This window comes from Meriones unguiculatus, chromosome 8 (assembly GCF_030254825.1).
Source record: "Meriones unguiculatus strain TT.TT164.6M chromosome 8, Bangor_MerUng_6.1, whole genome shotgun sequence".
NCBI classification, from domain to species: Eukaryota; Metazoa; Chordata; class Mammalia; order Rodentia; family Muridae; genus Meriones; species Meriones unguiculatus.
In genome coordinates, this window is record NC_083356.1 from 22,682,194 (window position 1) to 22,704,055 (window position 21,862).

The window sequence follows — 21,862 nt, forward strand, 5'->3', positions numbered from 1 at the left end:
AGAACTCAGGCCATTACTCACATTCAGCCATTTGTCCAAGGGGAAGGCCTTTGTCGGAGAAGACATGGCTAAAGCCCAACGTCGGTGCCCAGGGTACCAGCGTGCTCTTCCAGTGTCCTCCCTAGGTGTGGCTGGCACTGCTCACCTCTCGTCCTCTGCAGACAGGAAAGTGGAGCCTCAGGGAAGGCCAGAACTCCTGGCTAGGAGCCTGGGGACCCAGAGGTGCTGGCACAGGGGCTCAGCCCTCGGTGCCCCTGCGTCAGCTTTGCTGTCTTGGCGTGGTGGCAGGGAGGAGAGTAATGGCGCAGAAGCCACAAGAAGACAGCACTGGAAGGGATGCTTAAGGGTATCCGTTGAGGCTTCATGCTGGGAACGCCTGGGGACAGCAGACTGAGCCGGGGCATCTGCCCGATGGAGATGTGAGCGGGGTGCTGAGTGCCTGCTGCTGGGCTCCATACTTACACGTGTGTGTGTGTGTGTGTGTGTGTGTGTGTATGTGTGTGTGTGCTCGAGCGCAATTGTGTGTAACCATGTATGTATATGTAACTGTGGTGTCTATAAGTGACCCCCACCCTGTGGCCCTCTCAGTTTAAGAGCAGAATCCTAGTTTCAGTGCCTAATCCCCGGGCCCTGTTTTTGCTTCTGATGAGAGAATAATTAACCAAGGAGTCATTTTCCAGGGCTTCCTTCCCATTATCCTGGCCAAGTGAAAATATTCTCAGGGTTGTTGTAGGGAGGAGCTGCTCCCTGAGGAAGGAGCTCTGTGGTGGGAGTCCTGAGGTGGGAGTCACAGAGTCAGGGCAGAGGAGAGGCACTCCTTTGGAGGGAGCCCAGTGTGATGATGAGCTGGGGGAGGGGAGAAGGGAAGGGCGGGATCCATCGCCACCTCACTGGGTGGCGAGTTCTTCCTCCTTTGTTAACGTTAGGGTAGGTTTGCAGTAGAATTCGGTCCTTTCACGGGGCTGCTGCTGCAGGCGAGCAGGTGACACCCAAACAAAACCAAGCCAGCAACAGTCCGTGCTCCCTTAAGGCTGGGAAAGGAACTAGGTGTGTATTTAAACTAGTTTCTCTCCTGCAGGACTGTTTGTGGTTGAACCTTGTTTCCTCGGGTGAGTGATGGGTCTACTTCAGAAGGTGTTGGGTGGCTTTGGGGTCCCACACATCTTTGCAGAGCCTTCTGGGTCCTCGGAACCCTGCTCTCCCCACCCCGAGGGCACTTTCCAGTGCCCAAAGAGCTGCTACCCTGTGAATAGAGACAGAGCTTGTTGTAGGAGTGAGCATTAGTCTCCAAGGTGGAGGGGAGTTTTGACGCCGCTTTTCTCAAATGTAATTGACTTTGACCTCAGACCTCTCCTCAGGCACCTCTTGGACCGCGGTCTTCTGATCCCCATGTCCTATCAGCTTCCCCCAGGAAGGGAGGTGCAGCCTGGGTGCCTGCAGCGACTGACTCCTTTCTTTGGAAAGGTGCCCATGACCCCTCCCTTCTGCTGCCCACACAGGCTGTCCTGAGCTTGGTGGAAGATGCGAGCTCTTGGCAGTGTGTCCGGGAACACTGAGAGCGGGGAGGGGCAAGCCCTTGTCCAAGTCGTTGGCAGATAAGAGGCTTAGCTGGGAACAGGTTGCAAGGATTCCAACACTGAGCCACAGAGACTGACAACGGGACTCTGGGTCTTCCAAGCGCTGGGACACGGGGTGTTTAGGGGAGAGAAAGGTCTGCCACGGGGTCAAAGTCCTGCCCAACACTGTAAGGCTATTATCCCAGAAGAGAGACACTGTGGAAGTTCTGCCTGCTCCTGAAGCCCTGACCCACACCTTAAGAGGGACATGGGTTATGTCCAGGTATATGGCTCCGGGCAGAGTGTAGGTCCCATTCACGTTAAGGTGGGTGTGATGAGGGCCTGGGCGGGAGGTCTGCACCAGAACCCGCTGCGTGTGCTGGGGTGACCTGTTTGCTGCAGGGCATGTGTGGCTAGCACAGCGGACACTTGTCGCGTCGGGCCTGCGGTAGGCTCGGGCAGCTGCCGCGCGCGTGGCCGGGACAAGGTGTGCTGCGGCGGCGGCGGCGCGCGTGGCGGTCCCGCCCCGTCGGGGGGCCGGGCAGGTGTGGGCGGGCCGTGCGGACCCCGCCGGGACAGGCCGGGAGAGCCGGCGGGAAACAGGAAGCGGGGGTGGGCGGGGTGGGGAGGCGCGGCCCGGCCGGGAGAGCTGCCGGGAGGACGGCCCGGAGCGCGGCGGGGAGATGTGGGGAGGCCCGGGCGGCCGCGGGGCTGGAGGCGGAGCCAGGGAGCCCGAGGGCACCGCCCCGTCGCGCCGCCGGAGCCGTCGGCCGAACACCGAGCGGGGAGCCCGGGGCAGTTGCAGCGCCCGCAGTGAGTGCGGGGAGGACGAGGGCGGGACGGAGCGTAGATACGGAGGGACACCGGCACGACCCGAAAGGGCGTTGACGGGACAGGCTGGGACCCGGGAGGGTGCAGGCGGAGCTGCCCCCGGGTGGCGCTCGGTCCCGCGGGCGACGCCCAGGTGCCCACCGTGCCCGTCTTCCCCCAGACTCCGAGGACGGGGCCATGCAGGGCCGGGCGGACGCGGGCGAGGCCGACGAGGAGGCTGGGGCCGGTTCGGGGTCGGAGGCCGAGGAGGACGCGCTGTGGGAGCGGATCGAGGGCGTCCGCCACCGGCTGACGAGAGCCCTGAACCCGGCCAAGCTCACGCCGTATCTGCGCCAGTGCCGCGTCCTGGACGAACAGGACGAGGAGGAGGTGCTCAGCACCTACCGGTTCCCGTGCCGCGCGAACCGCACCGGTGAGCCCGCCGCCGCCGCCAGGGGCTTCCTCTCGCTTGCTGGGCCCACTCCAGAGCGGACAGCTGGATGCGGTTGCCGGTGCAGACGGCGGGCCCCGTGGGACCTTTCCTGTGCTCCTTGACCTCCCTGGTTCCCTCGCTGTCCCGTTTGTGTGGCGGCGCACCCCTTAGAGGCTCAGAGCTCAAGTCTGGCCTCAGTTCTCTCAGGAACATCCTCTTCCTCTGGATGGCTTTGGACCGCAGCTGGCATGGGAGCCGGAGGTCTCGGGGGACTTAAGCCAGCTGAGAGCATTTTGCTTGGGAAAGGCAGGAGTTGATGCCCCTGGGCACGGGTGTGTGTGTGTGTGTGTGTGTGTGTGTGTGTGTGTGGTGCTGAGGACCTGCTGTAGTGCAGGTGCTGTGGGAAGGGTCTGGTGTGTGTGTGTGTGTGTGTGTGTTGTAAAGGTGCTGTGGGGAGGGTCTGGGGTGTGTGTGTGTGTGTGTGTGTGTCTGTGTGGTGCTGAGGACCTGCCACAGTGCAGGTGCTGTGGGGAGGGTCTGGGGTGTGTCTCTGTGTGTGTGTGTGTGTCTGTGTGTCTCTGTGGTGCTGAGGACCTGCCGCAGGGCAGGGGCTGTGGGGAGGGTCTGGTGTGTGTGTGTGTGTGTGTGTGTGTGTGTCTGTCTGTCTGTCTCTGTGGTGCTGAGGACCTGCTGCAGGGCAGGTGCTGTGGGAAGAGTCTGGTGTGTGTGTGTGTCTGTGTGTGTTGTACAGGTGCTCTGGGGAGGGTCTGGTGTGTGTGTGTGTTGTAAAGGTGCTGTGGGGAGGGTCTGGGGTGTGTGTGTGTGTGTGTGTGTGTCTGTGTGGTGCTGAGGACCTGCCACAGGGCAGGTGCTGTGGGGAGGGTCTGGGGTGTGTCTCTGTGTGTGTGTGTGTGTGTGTGTCTGTGTGTCTCTGTGGTGCTGAGGACCTGCCGCAGGGCAGGGGCTGTGGGGAGGGTCTGGTGTGTGTGTGTGTGTGTGTGTGTCTGTGTGTTGTACAGGTGCTCTGGGGAGGGTCTGGTGTGTGTGTGTGTTGTAAAGGTGCTGTGGGGAGGGTCTGGGGTGTGTGTGTGTGTCTGTGTTTCTGTGGTGCTGAGGACCTGCTGCAGGGCAGGTGCTGTGGGGAGGGTCTGGGGTGTGTGTGTCTGTGTGTGTGTGTGTGTGTCTGTGTGTGTCTCTGTGGTGCTGAGGACCTGCCGCAGTGCAGGGGCTGTGGGGAGGGTCTGGTGTTCTAGCCAGGGCAGGCTGAGCTTTGCTCCCTGATGTGTTGGGACAGGCCCCTGTGTGTGTCACAACCCAAAAATCTGGGGAACGTGAGCCCTGGAGCACTGTGAGGGTGGAGAGCAGGGGCTCCGGGAGAAGCCCTTATCCTGACCCCTGCTGCAACCTTTCCCCTCAGGGCGTCTCATAGACATTCTCCGCTGCCGAGGGAAGAGGGGCTTCGAAGCCTTCCTGGAAGCGCTGGAATTCTACTACCCGGAACACTTCACACTGCTCACGGGCCAGGAGCCTGCCCAACGCTGCTCCATGATCCTTGGTGAGCAGTCTCCGTGGGGGCCCTGTCCTCACCGCCAGGGCAGAGGGCTCTTACCCCGAGCCGCACCGGGGACCTGCTCCCCACTACACCTGTCAGACGGATAAAGAAACCGAGGCACAGACGGCAGAAGTTTAGCCGGGCCCCCACCGTAGGTGGAGGGTAGGCCAGGTCCAGAGTTCAGAGTCCACTGCTTAGCATGACTCGTGCTCCCTGAGAATCTTCCCGCACGTAAGCGTTCACGAGGCAGTGAGATGGCTCAGTGGGTAACGCCGCTTGGCCGGCAAGCCTGAGCACCTGAGTTCAGTTCCCTGGGCCCACACAGTAGAGAGAGAGAACTGAGCCCTGAACTGTCCTTTGCACCCCGCCTGCATGCTTCCCTCCCCCAGATAAAGAGAGAAATGTAATGAGACGTTCAAGCCCAGTGCGGAGGTGCGCGTCTGTAACAACACTCAGGAGGCAGGGGCAGGACCGAGTTCAAGGCCAGCCTAGGCTACCTAGTGAGTCGCAAGCCGGCTTTTGACTCCACAGCCCCGTCCTTGTGTCTTTTCTGGTTCGGGGAGACAGTTGGCAAGGCTCCGTGCCTGAGCCGTTACTCAGGACCTTGCTTTTTTTTTTCCTTCGTAAAATGGCTGATTCTGCTTGTTTGAAGTGACAGCCTAAGAAACGTGTAGGAGCGGAGCTGTGACCTCACTCACTGTGGAACCCCATGCTGGTGGGCAACCGGGTTGCTGCCGGTTTGGTAACGTTCTCTCCTCTCTGTGCGTTTCTGCTCTGACCTGGAGGAGAGTTTCTGGAGGGGGGTTTCTCAAAGAACGTATGGATTTTCAGTGTCTTATGACTATAGTGCCCTCTGCCCCAAGCAGAGTGTGGGCCAGGGTCCAATTTGCTGTACCTTTATGAGTTCCGGGCATGAGTTTCAGGTTTCTGTCTTCTGTTTTTTGTTTGTTTTCTTTAGAGATAGGGTTTCTCTGTGTAGCCCCGGTTGTCCCGAAACTCACTCTGTAGGACCAGGCTGGCCTCAAACTCAGAGATCCTCCTGCCTCCGCCTCTCAAGTGCTGGGATTAAAGGCGCGTGCCACCACTGCCCAGCCAGGTCTGTGTTTTCTTAAGTGATGTGGCTGGTAGTTTACAGTGTAGTGAGGAGCAGGTAAACAAGATGGGTGGGGCAGTAGAATTAAATAAAGAAGTTGATACACACTGTCTAGCATAAAGAAGGAAGCTAACAAACACTACTGTTCATGCTGGTGGATTGAAACCTGTGTTTAGCTTTTATTCTCATGTTTTTATTTAGTTGTCTGCTTTTCTTGTTGTTTTATGAGAACTCTGTGTATGATGGCTTCGAGTCCCATTACAATTTTTGGCTACTTTCTTTTTTTTTTTCTTGTCTGCTTGTCCTTTAACTTTATTACCTCTTTCACTCTGCAGAGTTTTGTTTTGGATTTTTGAGACAGCCAGCCCCTGGCTGTCCTGGAACTCTGTAGACCAGGCTGGTCGTCAGCTCAGAGATCTGCCTATCTAAGCCTCAGTGATGCCGGTTTAAAGACATGTGCCACTGCCGCCTGTCAGAGTTATTTATTTATTTTTTTTACTTTATTTTAATACAGATTTGTCCACTTTTTTCTCTGTCATAACTCTTGGATTTTATGCCTTGTTTGGGAAGACCTTCTCTGTCCAATAATAGCAAAAATATCTTCCAGAATTTTTCCTCTAGTGATTTTATGCTTTGAGTTTTTCTGTGCAGTCCAGCATCTCCCTGGATTTTATTTTACTCTCCTGAACGTTCTTTTTTTTTTCCCCCTCCCTGACCTGGCAGATGAGGAGGGGCCCGAGGGCCTGACTCAGTTCTTGATGACCGAGGTCCGGAGGCTTCGGGAAGCTCGAAAGGGCCAGTTGCAGAGAGAGCAGCAACTGCAGGCCCGGGGCCGGGCACTGGAGGAGGAGCGGGCAGGGCTGGAGCAGAGGCTGCGGGAGCAGCAGCAGGCCCAGGAGCGCTGCCAGCGGCTGCGGGAGGACTGGGAGGCGGGCAGCCTGGAGCTGCTTCGGCTCAAGGACGAGAACTACATGATCGCCATGCGCCTGGCTCAACTCAGCGAGGAGAAGAACTCAGCGGTGTTGCGCAGCCGAGACCTGCAGCTGGCGGTAGGCCTCTGGGAAGGGACGGTGGGGTAGGGTGGAGAAGGGAGACGTTTGGAGACACGAAGAAAGATGGAACGTGGTTGTCAACACAAGGACCGACTACCCTGTGTTCACATGGCGTTATTTTGTGACTGGTTCATAAATTAACACTCACACAAAGCACATGGCTGTTGGTGGCAGTTTCAAAAGTGTGTATTTCAGAGCTGGACGCGGGGGCTCACGCCTGTAATCCCAGCGCTCGGGGAGGCAGAGGCAAGTGGATCTCTGTGAGTTCCAGGCCAGCCTGGTCTACAAAGTGAGTCCAGGACAGCCAGGGCTACACAAAGAGACCATGTCACGAGGGGGGAAAAAGTGTGTTGCAGAATAACATTATGCCTCTACGAGGTCCTTCTGGGAATAGTTTTATTTTATTACTATTATTTGGAGGTAGGGTCTGAAGTATCCCAAACTGGCCTTGAGCTGGATATGTAGCTGAGGATAGCCTTGAACTTCTGAACCTCTTGCTTCCACCTCCCAAATGCTGGGATTACAGGTGTCTTGTTTATGTGGAGGTAGGAACCCCAAGGGCATGCTAGGCAAGCACTGTGCTGAGGCCTATCCCTACCCTCTGGGAATAGTTTTGGTTGTCACACTAGGATGATGACATTAGCATTTGGTAAGTAGAGGCTAAGGATGCTGCCACATGGCCTAAAGTGCCCAGGATAGCTCCACAGTACATTCATGAAGCTCTAAGTGTCAGTAGTGTCAAGATGACGAAACTTTGGGCTGTAAGGACTCAGTGAGCTCGGGGCTGGGACAGTCAGATGTAGAGGCAGGCCGTGCTCCTAGCCTGCATTCCGTCAGCCAGCCATCACAGACACCCGGCGCAGGTTCCCCGAGCGGCCTCATCTTGTCCTCTCCAATGGAGGCACGTTGCTCAGGCCCCATTCCTCAGAACAGATGCTGGTAAAAGGGGCTCGTTCAAGGTCTCAGCCTACGTATGAGCTGTACCTGCCTGGTACCCAGGCAGGCCTCCTCCTGGGGATGCCATTCTGCCTGTTTCTGGCCAGTGGACTGGTGCCTCTCCAGCAGGCCCCCAGGTTGCTTTTCAAAGACTAAGGGTCTCTCAAAAGCTGGGGGATGGATCCCCTCTCCCACTCTCCTCCGTTCTTCTTGGAACTCCTAATGGACTGTGTCTGCCATGTTTGATGACCACCATGTGCTGTGCCAAGCACTGAGAAGTCATGTGGGTCAGAGGTTTCCTGGGCCAGCAGCACAGAGCAGGCCCGCTTTACGAATGAGTTCACAGTGGGTTCTGACCGTGGTATTTGGAGGGCCCTCTCGGACAAGCCTGTCTTCAGTGTTGTTGGTGATGACGGGGGGCACTGGGTGGAGGGGGGGGTCATGGGAACTCTGGGACACCATTGTCTGGGTTTGTACATGCTGGCTGGCTCAGTTTGGGGGCAGGGGAGCCCGGACTGCTGATGTTCCACTTGAGGCGTAGGTGGTGTGTTTACAGTCAAGAGTCGATTGGACGGCCGTCGTCTGCACAACTGCTTCATACTTGGTGCTAAGTGGAGATTCAGATTGCTCTCAGTTGCAGTGTCACATGGGGCCGGGTTTCACCCTCTGTGCCTCAGTTTCCCCAACCTTAAAGTAACAAGTCACTGTGAGGATGGCATAACATTGTGAGGTACCCCTGAGTGCGAGGCTCGGTCCTAATGTTTCCCCTGCGCCCACTTTCCACTTCCCCATTGGGGTTGGGCACCGTTGTGGTTCTCATTGCTGGAGGAGGAAACTGAGGCACAGAAAGGTTGTTTAGCGCTCTCTCCTAACATCTGGAGATTGAAGAGGCTTTGCTGCCTGCCTTGCTGAGGGGCGGCGGGGTCTTCCTTCTTCCCCAGAGCTGTTCTCCTTTTTCTGAAACTGACGTGGGGGCTCTGTCGGGTTTTTGCTGAAGGGGCGCACCCCTCAGAGAGGGCAGTGTGATGGTCTCTGTCGAAGCGGGGCTCCCAGAGGCTGTGGCAGGCCCGGCTGGCATCCTCTTTGTGAGTTGGGTCTATTCATATGTGACTGGGAGATGACCCGTGTTTGTCTGGGGCTGCTGGAGAAGGTGCAGGGAAGGTTTCTTTGCCACCTGCTCCAGCGGCTGCCCTTGCGTTTAGTGGGTAGAGAGCGAGGAGATGGGATGAACAGAGGAAGCCCCACATCCAGCTGCGTGTCTTGGAGCTTTTCCTGTCTTAAAGTCTAAGGAGGCCTCGCAGGTGAGGTGCTGAGCAGCCAACGGGGCCCGGCTCGGCAGCTGGGTTTCCTCCCACCACGGACAGGTGTCTGTGGTGGCTGATTTAATATTGTGTTTTATAGGGTGTAAAGTTAATGAGCTGTTATTTCTAAGCAACATAAATTTAAGGGCTGAACACTGTAATTTCGTGCTCAGGAGTTTGTACACTGGGATTAAAGGCATCCGGGTTTCCTGGGGCTTGCCCGGGGACCTGTCTTCTGAGCTCACTGGGGAAGCCGGCTGGCCTGAGGGTCAGGCAGGAACCTGGGTGTGCAGCTGCGGTTTGCTGCAAAGGGCGTGGCCAGACCGGGCCCTTGAAACCAGCTGTCTCTCTCCGCTGGGTCACAAAGCATGTTTTGTGAGTGGAAAGGAATGCGGGGGTCAAGACTTCCTGAGTCTCTGTGGAGGAGGAGTGGGCTGTTAATTTGAGGAGCTGCTGACCCAGCCTCAGACTGGGGTGTGTATGTATGCACTGTTCTGGGCTCCGGGGGCCCGGAGGACCGACAGTCGTTCTGTGGACCAGGACACTGCTAGGATATCAGGCGTTGGTTCTCTTGTGCTCTTTCCCCCACGGTGACCTCACTGATGGCCTGCACCTGTTGCTCTTCTCTCAGCCTGGCCACCCCGGATCCGACATGCATTTGGCAAACATCCCTGGTCGAAAACACTGTACTCTAGCAAACTGACCATGCGTGTCGGACCTTGGGCCAAGTTGCTATCACCAGCTGCCCATCCCCATCCAGTTCCCAAGCCTGGCTCTGGCTTCCTACACTGAGCTGGTGGCAGGCCAGGGCTCTGGGCTTTCTTTAAAGCTCCACAGTGGCAGTGTCTCACCCGTGGTGGCCTCACAGCCTGCTCTGCCTTGTCATTGTCTTCTTCAGTTCTTAACAGCTCTGGGAGGCACGGGGAGGGGGACAGGTCCATGTGCTGACGATAAAGCTGATGCCGGGAAGAGATGAGGGAATTGTTTAGGATGGCAGAATACAGGCGGTAGGTAAATACTGAAGCCTAAACTTGTATGTAGGGTGTTGGGCATGAGCCGGCAATCCCATCTTTTGGAGAAAACCTCTTCGTAAGGATTTTCTTTCCTCTTTCCTTAAAAGACAGGGTCTCATTATGTAGCCCAGGCTGCTTTGGAATTTAGTGTTAGCCTAAGCTGGCTTTGAAGTTTTGGCAAGCTTCCTGCTTCAGCCTCCTGAGTGCTGAGATTGTAGGCACAGTTCCTTTGTGAAGAATTTCCCGAAGGTGCCCCAACTCTCCGGTGTGTGTTGGGGGCTGGGTAGGTGGGGTCTGTGCTGGAGGGGTAATCCTTGTTGGCTCCCGGGCCACATGAGGACTCAGGCCCATTGCTTCTTTCTCTTCCTTCTGGTCTAGATTAGGAGAGCCAGAGAGGCATTAGCCAGAGGCAAGCTTTGCTCAAGGCCTCGCTCAGTTCATATTGACATTGGCCAAATTGTTGTCATGGCTGTTCCTGGGAGGATAGCCATGGCTGTGTCCCCTTCCCTCCTGGCTCCTCTTCAGAGGCAAGCCTGAGGTGAACTCCCGCTTAGGCTTCTCGGGGACCTGGGGCACCTCGGAGTGGTTTCCCATGGGTCCAGTCGAGGCTGACTCCTGTCTTGGTCCTCAGGTGGATCAGCTGAAGCTCAAAGTCAGCCGGCTGGAGGAGGAGTGTGCGCTTCTGCGGAGGTCCAGGGGCCCACTGCCTGGGGCCGAAGAGAAGGAGAAGGAGCCGGATGGTGCGGATCTTCTCTCCGAGCTGCGGGCTGAGAACCAGCGGCTGACGGCCTCACTGCAGGAGCTCCAGGAGGGACTTCAGCAGGTAGGGCCTTGATGCTGGGAGTGTGGGTGTGCCAGAGGCTGAGGAAAGTGGGTTCCCTTCTCTCCGGAAGCTCTCAGCGGAGGGCCCTCAGCACACTGCTCTCCCTGGTGGTTCAGTCTGGGTCTATGGCCAAACCTCCAGAAGTCTCTGTACCCCATAAATTGCACCCCCGAGTGTATGTGGGCATTTTTCTAGAAAGAGGGGTTCTAATTTCTCTCTTTTTTTTCATTTAATTTATGTACTTTTCTCATCTATCTATCTGTTATTTATTTAATCTCTTGACAGCCTGATCACGGCCCCCTCCCTCCTCTCCTTCCAGTCCCACCCTCATGCCCCCTCCCCTCATTCTTACCTCGCCTTCTCAGAGAAGGGGAGGGTCGCATGGCATACCAGCCCACCCTGACACCTCAAGTCGCAGCAGGGACTAAGCGTATCCTCTCCCGCTGGGGTCCCGCTGGGGTCTGACAAGGCATCCCAGCTAAGGGAAAGGGATCCAAAGGCAGGCAGCAGAGTCAGAGACAGTCCCTACTCCCAGTGTCGGGGACCCACGTGTTAACCACACTGCACACATCTGCTACATATATGTAGAGGTTCTAAGGTCCAGCTCATGCATGCTCTTTGATTGGTGGTTCAGTCTCTATGAGCCCCCATGGGCCCAGCTTACTTTGTTTTGTAGGTACCCAAATTCCCTTTTAAGGTGTGATATTAGAGATCAAGCCTAGGGCTGTGACCAGCCCCGGGTTTTCTTGCTGTTAGGATGGTTTTGTTTTGGCCGGGGTTCACTCTAGGCCTGGCTGATCTAGAACTGGTTGTTATGTAGACAGACTGCCCTAAATCTGTGGTAATTCTCCTGCCTCCACCTCCTGAGTGCTGGAATTACAGGTGTGAGCCACCGTGCTTAGCAGACTTAGGTTTTTTTGAGACGGGTCTCAGTATATAGCCCAGCCTGGCCTTGAACTTCTCCCGATCCCCCTGTCTCCATCTCTGTGGAACTGAGATGGAACTCGTCTGAGTGCTGAGATTGTAGACCTGGGCCACCACTGGCTTATCTGGAATTTGTGAAGGAATCTCTGACCCTGAAGTAGTTGAGACAGCCCCTAGGTCTGGATGGCCCCAGGACGTTGTTGGTGACCTCGATCAGGTCAGTGGCAGTGTGGACTTGCCATTATTCCACGTGGAAAGTGGGAGCAACATTGTTTACTTTGTGGGTTTGGGGGTGCTTGACTCGATGCGGGCCCAGGAGCCAGAGCTTACATGTGAGACTGGCCTGTTGAAAGCCTGTAGTTGGAGGAGTGGGAGGAGACCTTAGGAAGAGTGAGAGGTGTGGGAGCAGAGCGAGTGGGTTTGGGCTAGTGTTTTGTTTGCAGCCACGGTCCTAGCTGAGCTCAGAGCACACCTTCATCCGCTCTCCTCCCTGAACTGCACATGTCTTGTGCAGGACAATGGGGCTGGAGGGGCCACACCACCCTCCACATACGGGAACTGAGGCCCAGGTGCCAAAGCCTGGAATAGTAGACACTTGGCTGATTTGGAGAGTTGAGGGCTGTGTGTCTCCCCTTCCTCCATGTGCCCAAGGGGCCTTGGAGGGCCAGGGGTTTGAGGTGGCCTCCCCCTTCACCCTGCAGGAGATGAGCCGGCCAGGGGCTGCAGGCTCTGAACGCATCCTGCTGGACATCCTGGAGCATGACTGGAGGGAGGCACAGGACAGCAGGCAGGAGCTGTGTCAGAAGCTGCACGCTGTGCAGGGCGAGCTACAGTGGGCCGAGGAGCTGCGGGACAAGGTAGGGACCACTGTCTGCCACCCCACCCCCATTCCGACTTCTGCTAAATGCCCTGGGGAGGGGGACAATGCCAGGCATTGCCAGTGTACCCCAGCGGGCTTCCACTGATGTCTTCCCCAGGCACTGGGCTCATTCATCCACTCTCATTCATCCTTGTGGGTCAGTAGGGTCTGTTAGGGCATTGCCGAGTCATCAATAAACACATCTAAGACTCCAGAAAAGGAAAAACAAAACGATTCTTTGAAAAAAGCCCACAGGGTTTGGGGATTTATCTCACTGGTAAAGTGCTTGCCTAGTATGCAAAAGGACCTGGGTTCAGATCCCAGTTCAGTTCTGAGCACGCATGTCAGGTTGCTTCCAGGGGCTGCGAATTCCGTGTCAGTTGCCCTTGTCTGTTTGTTGACATCTGCACTCATGCACACATACCCCCTCCCCAACACACACACACACACACATATACACATACTCAAAAATTAAATAGAAAAACAAATCTTCAACTCCAAGGCTTTCACTCCTGGAGAGGGTGTTCTTGGTAAGGAGGTGCACAGGGTGTACCCCTGGGACCCGAACACAGTTCACAGAGCTGTAGACTGCAGTTGAGGAAAGAAAGGGGGTTCCGGGCTGAAGCTTCCGTGGGAGGCCAAAGTTGGCATGGGGGATACTGTTGGAACTATCAGGCCTGTCTTATGACTTAGGAGAGTCGCGGCTCAGTGAGACAAAGACAGCGGTTGAGGGTATCCTGCTGGAGAGGTGGGCACTTGTGCCTGGGGTTTTGGGGTTCTGAGGCTGGCCCCCCTGCCCCGCCCACAGTACCTGCAGGACATGGAGGATCTGAGGCTCAAACACCGAACGCTGCTGAAGGACTGTGACCTCTATAAGCACCGCATGGCCACTGTGCTGGCCCAGCTGGAGGAGATTGAGAAAGAGCGGGACCAGGTGAGCTGCGGCCTGCTGCGAGGCACCACCGCTTACCCCATGGCTGGCTCTGACTTGGGGAGGAGGGCGAGGAGGAGGAGGAGGAGGAGGAGGAGGAGGAGGAGGAAGAGGAAGAGGAGGAAGAAGAGGCAGGATTGGCATTGCAGGAAGAGACATTAAAAGTGCACTGGTGAATTGAGATGAGGCCGGCAGGCCAGGGGGATGGGGAAGCATCTTTACGTATACCCAGGCAAGCCTGTGGACATTCTGGATTGTGAAACCCGGGCCTCAGATGCCCACTGGTCCTATATGGCCCTCGCTCTCCCAGAGACTCTGCTCCAATCCTCTCATTGCACGGGGCCCACACAGGCAGGCAGCGCTGCAGCTGGGCCCAGCCCCTCGGTGAATGACACAGGGGTCCTCGGATTGCAGCCAGACACTCTGCCCTTTCCCTTGGGCACTTGAGAGCCTCACCTTAAGTCTGAGCTGCCCTGCCCTCCGAGATCCTCCCGCATGCATCTCTGTTCTCAGCATGGAGGAGGGACCTGCAAATATGTGCTGATGGAGAGATTCCCAAAGGTTTTGGCTTTGTGTTCCTGGCCTCACAGGCCTGTCTCCTGCGAGGGCTGAAGGGTGCCTGAGGACCTCAGACCACTTCCTTTATGTCCCTGTCCGCTGTGTGGGAGGGCGCCCCTGTCAGCTGGGCAGGAGGTGGCATTCCTACCACACATGTTAGGATGGTCCTCTGGATCCCTTGGGAGCCTTTAGAATGTAGGTTTGAGGTGTCATGCCTGGCATTGTGATTCTAGTACCTTGGGGCCACCGACTACTTCCAGTCCCCAGGCCTTTGATCCCAGCTCCCATAGAAGGAGTATGGGCTAGTCTGCCTGGGTCTACGTCTCAGGGACTTCATGGGAGGAAAGAACATTGGCTGCACCTGGCTGGTTGGATTTCCGGCACTTGTAGGGACCCGAGAGTTGTGATTAAAGTTGGGTGCACAGTGGGTCTCTTGGAAGCATCTTTTTCTTTTTCTTTTCTTTCTTTTTTTTTTTTTTTGAGACAGGGTTTCTCTACATAGCCCTGGATGTCCTGGAACTCCCTCTGTAGACCAGGCTGGCCTCGAACTGAGATCTGCCTGCCTCTGCCTCATGAGTGCTGGGATTTAAAGGCGTGCACCACTAGTATCCGGCTAGAAAGCATCTTAGTTGTAGGGCTGTGCTGTTCCTGGACTCTTAGCCTTTCCAGCCAGAGCTACCTGTAGCCCTAGTGGTGGTGTTTTTCTACCTGCAAGTGAGACCAGTGGTCAGTCCCCTTAGTCCAGTGGTTGTCAACCTTCCTAATGCTGTAACCCTTCAATACAGTCCCTCATTTGTGGTCAACCCCAGCCATACAATTATTTTCATAATCAACTTTTGCTACTATTGTAAATCATAATGTAGATATTTTTGGAGATAGAGGGTTGCTCAGAGGGGTCTTGGCCCACAGGTTGAGAGCTGCTATCTTAGTTCATCTGCACATAGATGAAATGAGGCGATGCTAAACGCAGGGCCCCCATAAAGGCAGTGCCCCACAGGCGACAGCACCATTCTTCTCCCATCCAGCCCACTGAGCCAGTGTGACCCCCTCAGAGGCTGGCTACCCTGCTCTCTCCAGGCAATCCAGAGCCGAGACCGCATCCAGCTGCAGTACTCCCAGAGCCTCATCGAGAAGGATCAGTACCGCAAGCAGGTTCGGGGACTAGAGGCGGAGCGTGATGAGCTGCTCACCACAGTCACCAGCCTGGAGGGGGCCAAGGCCATGCTGGAGGCGCAGCTGCAGCGGACTCAGGGGGCCTCCTGTCTCAAGGTGAGTGGGGCCAGAAGTATGGCACCCTGGGGCTGGGGTGCTGTGGGTTTGGGCATCCTTCTTTCAGTGGGGGAAACAAAACCAAACCAAACAAAAACTGTGCTGGTTTAAGGCTGGACCTCCGCTGCGAGCTCTTGGCCAGAGCTGGGAACATGTGGGCCTGAGTGAGGGACCTCAGCTGGGTGGGACTCCGGTTGAGATTAACAATAGCTTACAGCTGAGAGGTTGTGGGCTGGCCTCTGGGTTTCTGCTGAGGGCAGACGCTCTGCAAGCCTGGTGCGGAAGACTCTCAGAAGCGGCTAGGCCAGTCTTGTATGGACCTTGAAGTCCCACCAGAGAACGGCTGCTCCGATCCTTTCATAGTGCGGGAGCCCAGAGAGGGTCAGGGGTCTGCTGAAGGTCACACAGTCAGGTGGTCCTGGCACAGGGCCTGGACCCCTGGGAAATCAGACAGTGGGCTTGGGCTCTGCCAGGAGCTCTGCTGTTTCCTGTTTTTGGTCACTTGTACTGAGCCTGCAGGCCTGGAGGAGTAGAAGGAAGAGGCATGAGTATGTGACCTCTTCTGTGTCAGAACCTCAGTGTTTTTTGCTCTGAGGTAAAGACAGGCCAGTTCTGGCCCCCAGGCCCAGTAGGCTGGGCCTCTCCACCCCCTTAGCCTGGTCCTATGGATCTCAGTATTACAAATCCTAGACCCTGTTTTGGTCCCGCCTCGGGACCTCTGCATGTGCACTTGCCCAGATCTTCCTTCCCGACTCTACCTAGCTAGTACCCACATATCCTGAGTCTGCAGCTCAAATCCCACTTTGCCCAGAAAGCACTACTGTACCAGGCAGGGCGTGGCCTCTGCTGTGCTTTGTGCCTTCTGCTGCCCTCACCTTTGGGGTGATTTGGGCCCTCTGCTGGCTTGTAATCTGCCCCCTTTTGAGGCATGGGCTCCATGAAGGCCTGTCTGTGGCACCCTCTGCCTGGCACTCGGCAGGTGTGCAGGACTGACTGTGGCCAGCCTGGGCTCACCCTGCTCATCTCCTCCCTCGCCTCATCCTCTGGCAGGCCTGCGCCTCCTCCCACTCCTTGTGCTCCAACCTCAGCAGCACTTGGAGCCTCAGCGAGTTCCCATCCCCACTGGGAGGCCCAGAAGCTCCAGGAGAAGCTGGGGGATCTGAGCCCCACACCTCGGTGAGATGCCATCTACCACAAATATGGGGAGGGGGGCGGGGGGGAGCCTGGAATTCGCCTGTGTTGCCAACACACATATTGTATCCCGTTTGCCAACCATTGCACGTCACAGACAAGCGCAGCGAGGCCTGGGAGGCTGAAAACTGTTTCATGTGTGTTTGTATGTGCAGGTGTTTCTGATGTGCATATGTGTGCATGTACACATGTGTGTGTGCATATGGAGACCAGAGGACACTTGATTGTCATTCTTTGGGAGCCATCCACCTAGTTTGTTTTTTCTTTAAATCATTTTCATTTTTAATTAGATGTATGTGTGCTTATCTGTGTGTGGGTATGTGCCCGAGAGCATTCGTACCCTCAGAAGGCAGAGACATCTGGTCCCTGGGAGCTACTATTAGAAGTAGTTGGGAGTGCCCAGTGTGGGTGCTGGGAGTGGAACTTGGGTCCTCTGAGAGCCTAACCATTGAGCAGCCTCTTTGGCTCTTACCTTGACGGTTTTTGAGACAGCCTCTCCCTGGGATCCGGAGTTGTCTGAGTGGGCCATGCTGACTGGCTAGCATTGCACAGGGGTCCTCCTGCCTTGGGGCTCCCTATCACTGGGGAGCTTCTTGTGTGGGAGCTGGGGCTCCAGCTCAGGTTCTCACACTTGTTCAGAAGGAGCCTCGCTGGCTAAGCCTCTCCCGGAGCCCACGGGTGTGGGGAGCCCTCTACGCCGCAGTCTTGTGTACCTTTCCTTTGTCCGGGGTCCCAGGTCATGAGCTGAGGGCCGGGGTAGGTGAGCTGGGTGTGACCAGGCTTTATCCTGGGGTTGCAGGAGGAAGCCACAGACAGCGAGAAGGAGATCAACCGCCTCTCCATCCTGCCCTTTCCACCCAGTGCTGGCTCCATCCTCCGCCGGCAGCGTGAGGAGGACCCAGAGCCCCCTAAGAGGTAAGCTGATGGGGGCAGCAGGAGCCCCTCAGCAAGGAAGGGTCCCTGAACAGCCATGCATTCTGACTTAGCTGGTAGAGTCAGGCAGGACCAGCAGTCCGCTCGCCTGACTGCCCCAAAGCTGTCAGAGCTATAGAAACAGTGAAGTCCAAAGAGGAACCAAATTGGGTCAGGGTAAGGCCAAAGGGCAGGGTAGGCTCAGCTGGAGCCCAGCACTCCGGTGGGCAGGTCACTGCAGGCAGCCTGGGACCTCAGGTTTTCAACCTTAGAAGCCTGGTTGGCTAAGGTTGGGGATGCAGAGAAGGTTCCCAGGGGCAGGGTACCTAAAGCAAGAAAGCCAGGCCCCGGCTCCAGTCAACAGCAGTGGCAGCAGCAGGCAGGCCAGAAAACCCAGCCACATCCGAAATGGCCAGAGCAGGATGTGGGATTTCCTGTCTCCTGGTCCTTCCCATCACTGCCTTTCCCCCTCTAAGTGGCCTCCTGATGGGAGGTTGGGCTGGAGGAAGCTGTGGTGGCCACAGGCTTGCGCTGTGAAGAAACCTGCTCTCACAGGGGTGGCTGTGAGGAGGGTGACCTAGCTCAGGAAGTAGGAGCCAAGGTCCAGAGGTAGCAGAGGAGGGTGATGGCAAGGTCAGAGGTCAGGGGAGGTGAAGGACAAGCCACCTGTGAATCAAAGCAATTAACTCCTTGCCTTGTGGCTTTAGGGGTCTGGGTGGCCTGGGTGGCCTGGGCGGCCTGGGCCTAGGACCTGGTCAGTGTTTGCTCGGGGACTGAGACAGGATGTGGGGCAAAGGGTCACAGGTCTCATGTGCCACCCCTGTCTCCTCTTCCTTCAGGTCTTTTAGCAGCATGTCGGATATCACAGGTAATTCTCAGGGCTCTGGGGGAGGGTCACATGGGGGGGTTTCCTTGCTGCTGGCCTAAATCCTCTGTGCTACCTGCTCTTTTGGCCTGTCTTCCCTTCCCCATGGCCTGTCTGCCCCTGACCAGGCAGGGAGGCTGCATGGGAGGCTTGTGAGAAATAGGGTCCAGCTTTCACACCTGCTCCTGGGTGTGCTGTTCCTGCCCGCCTCTTCCTCCTTTAGGAAACTGGAGCCTCACCCTATGGCCCTGACTGAGCTCTGTGCTTCTGGGGCCACTAGCCTACAAAAGCGTTTTTTCAGCTGAAGGCCTTTTTCATTGCCCTGTTTTCTAAACCCCTGACCTCCCTCTTCCTCCCCAGGGAGTGTGACCCTTAAGCCCTGGTCCCCCGGCCTCTCTTCATCATCTTCATCTGACAGTGTGTGGCCTTTGGGAAAGCCGGAAGGCCTCCTGGCCCGGGGCTGTGGACTGGACCTCCTCAATAGGTAGGCAGCGCTCCAGGATGGTGGAGTAGGGTTTGGGTGTCACAGGGCTACAGAGGGGCCTCGCTCAGCTGGGAGGCAGCAGGCCACGCCTCTGCTCCAGGCATCTGTGAACAGCAAGGTCTTCAGACACTGGTAGCCCCTGGATTCAAATCTTGTACCGTTGTCTGCTGTGTGGGCCTGGCTGCTCACAGTCCCCAGGGCCTCAGTTTCCTCACAGGCTAAAGGGCAACAGTAATCTCTTCTGCATGTGGGTGTCTGGAAATTTCTGGCTCATGTGAACGAAGCGTCCATCTCCGCCAGGCTCAGTATTTGCTGCTCTCGATGCCCTCATTCCAGCTTCCTTCAAGCTTGTCATCTCTGCTCTGAGCTCCTTGTGGGCAGGACCCAACTGAGACACTGAGACATTTACAATGGCCAGAGACATCACAAGAGCCCCTGTAGCCCTTGTGGCCACAAACCCAAAACAGAAGTTACAAAACATTAGAGCAGGATGCCCTGAAAATGACCCACTCTGTCCAAAGGGGGAAGGACACTCCCCTAATCCCTTCCCCCTACTCCCCCATGACCTTTGAACTCAGAGCTGCTTTAGAAAGAAAAGGTTGGCCAGGAAGGGCCTGGAGTCAGTGAGGAAGGAAGAAGGGGAGATGGAAGGTGAAAGTTCGGGCCAGATGAGTCCCAGTGGGCGAGGACGTGTGGATTTCGGCTTGTGTGAATTAGATGCCTGGGAGGATTCCACTGCTGTTCTACGCCAGGGCAGCTGCTAGCTGCTTCTCTCCTGGGACTAGGTGTTGTTTTGATTGTCCCTGGTTCTTAAGTACACAACGTTAGTGAATTTGTTTAAGACCCCTCAGCTGAAAAGTGCCAGAGCCACCTTCAGGGACCAGATCACACTTGGGTTTTAGGAAGGCCCTGGGAAGCACTGGATGCCAGCCAGTGTGAGATAGGGTTAGGGTTAGGGGAATCTCAGGTCAAACAGATGAGGGCAGAGCAGGACCAGAGGCCTCCTGCCTCCTAGAGGCGGCTTGGCCAGGCCTCTAGCACCCCACCCACCCACCCTCCACCCCTTGCTCCTGTTGCAATCCCAGTGTCGGCAGTGGGCCCAGGGTGACATTGTCTCTGCCTGTGCAGGACGTGCTTATGGGGGAAGGGGCGGAGGTGCCTCCCTTCCTGCCTGCTGTGTGGCCTTTCCTCCAGCCTGGCTTGCAGCGGGGTCCTGGCTCTGTTCCAGGGGGCGCCAGGATGCAGGCCCAGGAGTGAGGCTCTGGCCCAACCCTCCTGGGCTTGGGCTGCAATCTCCAGGGTCACCTCTGCTGCTGGGAAGAGGGAGTTGGAGGAAGAATACAGACTAGAGAGAGAAAGGAGGAGGACAGGCCCTCATCTACCTGCAGGCTAGGGTGACCCACCTGGATCCCAGGATGGGACTATGGCAAGGTGGGGAGGAGCTTGCTCTGTATCCAGTGCCTTCAGTTCAGATCTTGCTGTTTATTGCTACCCTCAAGACCCCAGGGTAGCAATAAACAGCTAGCAACTTGGTCTTAATTTCCCAGTGTCCCAGTGCCCTGCTTTGTGATGTGGATCTATGACAATGCCTGGGGTCCCCCTTTTATTCAGGGTCCCCGAATTAAACAGTACTTGGCTCACTCTTGTATTCTAGCTACTACAGAGCTATACAGAGCCCATATGGCTGTGTGTGCGTATGCAGGCAAACACGATCTGTGTGGTAGAATATGAGAGCGCATACATGCACAGGTGTGCTGGCAGATGTGTGGAGGACATGCATGTGCAACTGTGGAGGCCGGCGTTCAGGCTGGTGACTTCCCGCATGGCTGTCTACCTCAGTTCCCTGCATGGTGTGGTGTGTTTGTGTGTGTTGCTGTTTGGCTAGGCCAGCTGGCCAAGGATCTTGGACCTTCCTGTTTCTGCTTCCCCCGCACTGATGATGCAGACACAGTGTCTGGCTTCCCTGTAGGTATCAGGCATCCAAACCCAGGTCTTCATGTTGATTCAGCAACTGCTCCCATCCCAGAGCCTGGTCAGGAATTGTCCAAAGCCACCGAGGCTGGTGTAGTTTGGACACCTCTGTCTTCAGCCTGCTTGTGCACATGCTGGGGGCCGTACACATGGCTCTGGAGCCTTAGTTACTAACTCTGTCACCCCCCGGCCTCTTCACTCCCCTGTTAGGGACAGGGCAGAGCAGGGTGTGTGTAGTAGAGCTAGAAAATGGCTGGACACGTGGCTGGGGGAGGGGGAGATGATGGGGGAGTCCAAGAATGATGTGAGGCAAGGCATCCTAGGAGAGAGTTAGAGAAAGTTGGCCTGCTGCCTCAGCAGAACCCTGCCCCTGTCTATACTTACATGGCCTTAGAGATCTCTAGAACCTTGTGACCACACCCAGAGAAAGTTCTAACAGTCTCCGTCCAGGTCTCCTACATACCATTTGGGCCACCCCTGGCAAGCGATAACTTCTTTGTGCCTCAGTTTCCCGAATCTCTAACATGGTAGTATCATTGCCAGAAGCATTAATGCGCTTAGTCTGTGTGGCAGGCTCCCGCCTTAGCATCCCGGCCCCTGACTGATACAACTCAGTCACACATACAGTCTGGAGATCAACCTACGGTGCCCAGGGACAGAGACACTCACAGGCCACAGGGTCCATGACCACTCACTGCTGGCAGAAATGACAGGTTCTCTGACATGGCAGAGGTAGTGTGGGAGCCCTATCCTTCCCAGGCCCCAGTGCCTTAGTCTCAGACAGGGTCAGGGTCGGCTATGGTGCCCTGCTCTCTCTCCTCCTCAGAATCTGCTGAAGACCCAAACAAGGGGATCGCTGCACACCATTCCCACACAGACGAGTGCTCAGTGAGGGCTGCTTGCTCGTGAGGTGCAGGGATCCTTTGGGGATCCTGGGAGGGTTGTGTGTCCACAGTGCTCCAGAGGAGGGTGTAAGAGGAATCGCAGAGCAGCTGTTCTGGTGCAGCTAAGAATGATGGCTGTGGGCTGTAGGTTTGCGGCAGTTGGGGAAACTGGAGCAGTGGGATCATCCGCCATCTTACCTGACAGTAGGAAAGTGCCAGCGTGTTTTTTTTTCCCCTAAAAATTCTATTTTGTTTATTTAATGTGTGTGGGTGTGCCGTAGAGCAGGTGTGGAGGTCAGAGGGCAATCTGGTTCTCTTTTTTTCTATCATGTGGGTCCCAGAAATGGACCCCAGGCCGCTAGGCTTAACCGCAGGCACCTTTACCTGCTGAGTGATCCCATCAGCGTGGCCGGAGTGTCTTGAGAACCTTCCGTGAGGGCATAGC

The 21,862-nt window shown here is 56.3% G+C and overlaps 1 protein-coding gene across 3 annotated transcripts in view; it reads left to right on the forward strand.

The window, feature by feature from the left end:
- The first annotated feature begins 1,157 nt into the window (after positions 1-1,157).
- The window catches only part of Card10 (caspase recruitment domain family member 10), a 28,473-nt gene continuing 7,768 nt past the window's right edge, over positions 1,158-21,862 (forward strand). Inside the window, exons 1-12 of one of the 3 annotated variants that reach the window (XM_021654024.2) lie at positions 1,158-1,839; positions 2,548-2,799; positions 4,217-4,354; positions 6,168-6,493; positions 10,378-10,569; positions 12,195-12,350; positions 13,161-13,286; positions 14,919-15,110; positions 16,161-16,286; positions 17,101-17,216; positions 18,053-18,081; positions 18,439-18,562. In XM_021654024.2, the coding sequence (XP_021509699.1) occupies positions 2,565-2,799; positions 4,217-4,354; positions 6,168-6,493; positions 10,378-10,569; positions 12,195-12,350; positions 13,161-13,286; positions 14,919-15,110; positions 16,161-16,286; positions 17,101-17,216; positions 18,053-18,081; positions 18,439-18,562 (1,760 nt within the window). In that variant the 5' untranslated portion in view covers positions 1,158-1,839; positions 2,548-2,564. Of the gene's footprint in view, positions 1,840-2,182; positions 2,370-2,547; positions 2,800-4,216; positions 4,355-6,167; positions 6,494-10,377; positions 10,570-12,194; positions 12,351-13,160; positions 13,287-14,918; positions 15,111-16,160; positions 16,287-17,100; positions 17,217-18,052; positions 18,082-18,438; positions 18,563-21,862 lie in introns of those variants that run through there. The other 2 variants (XM_021654022.2, XM_021654023.2) reach the window with 2 other exon arrangements.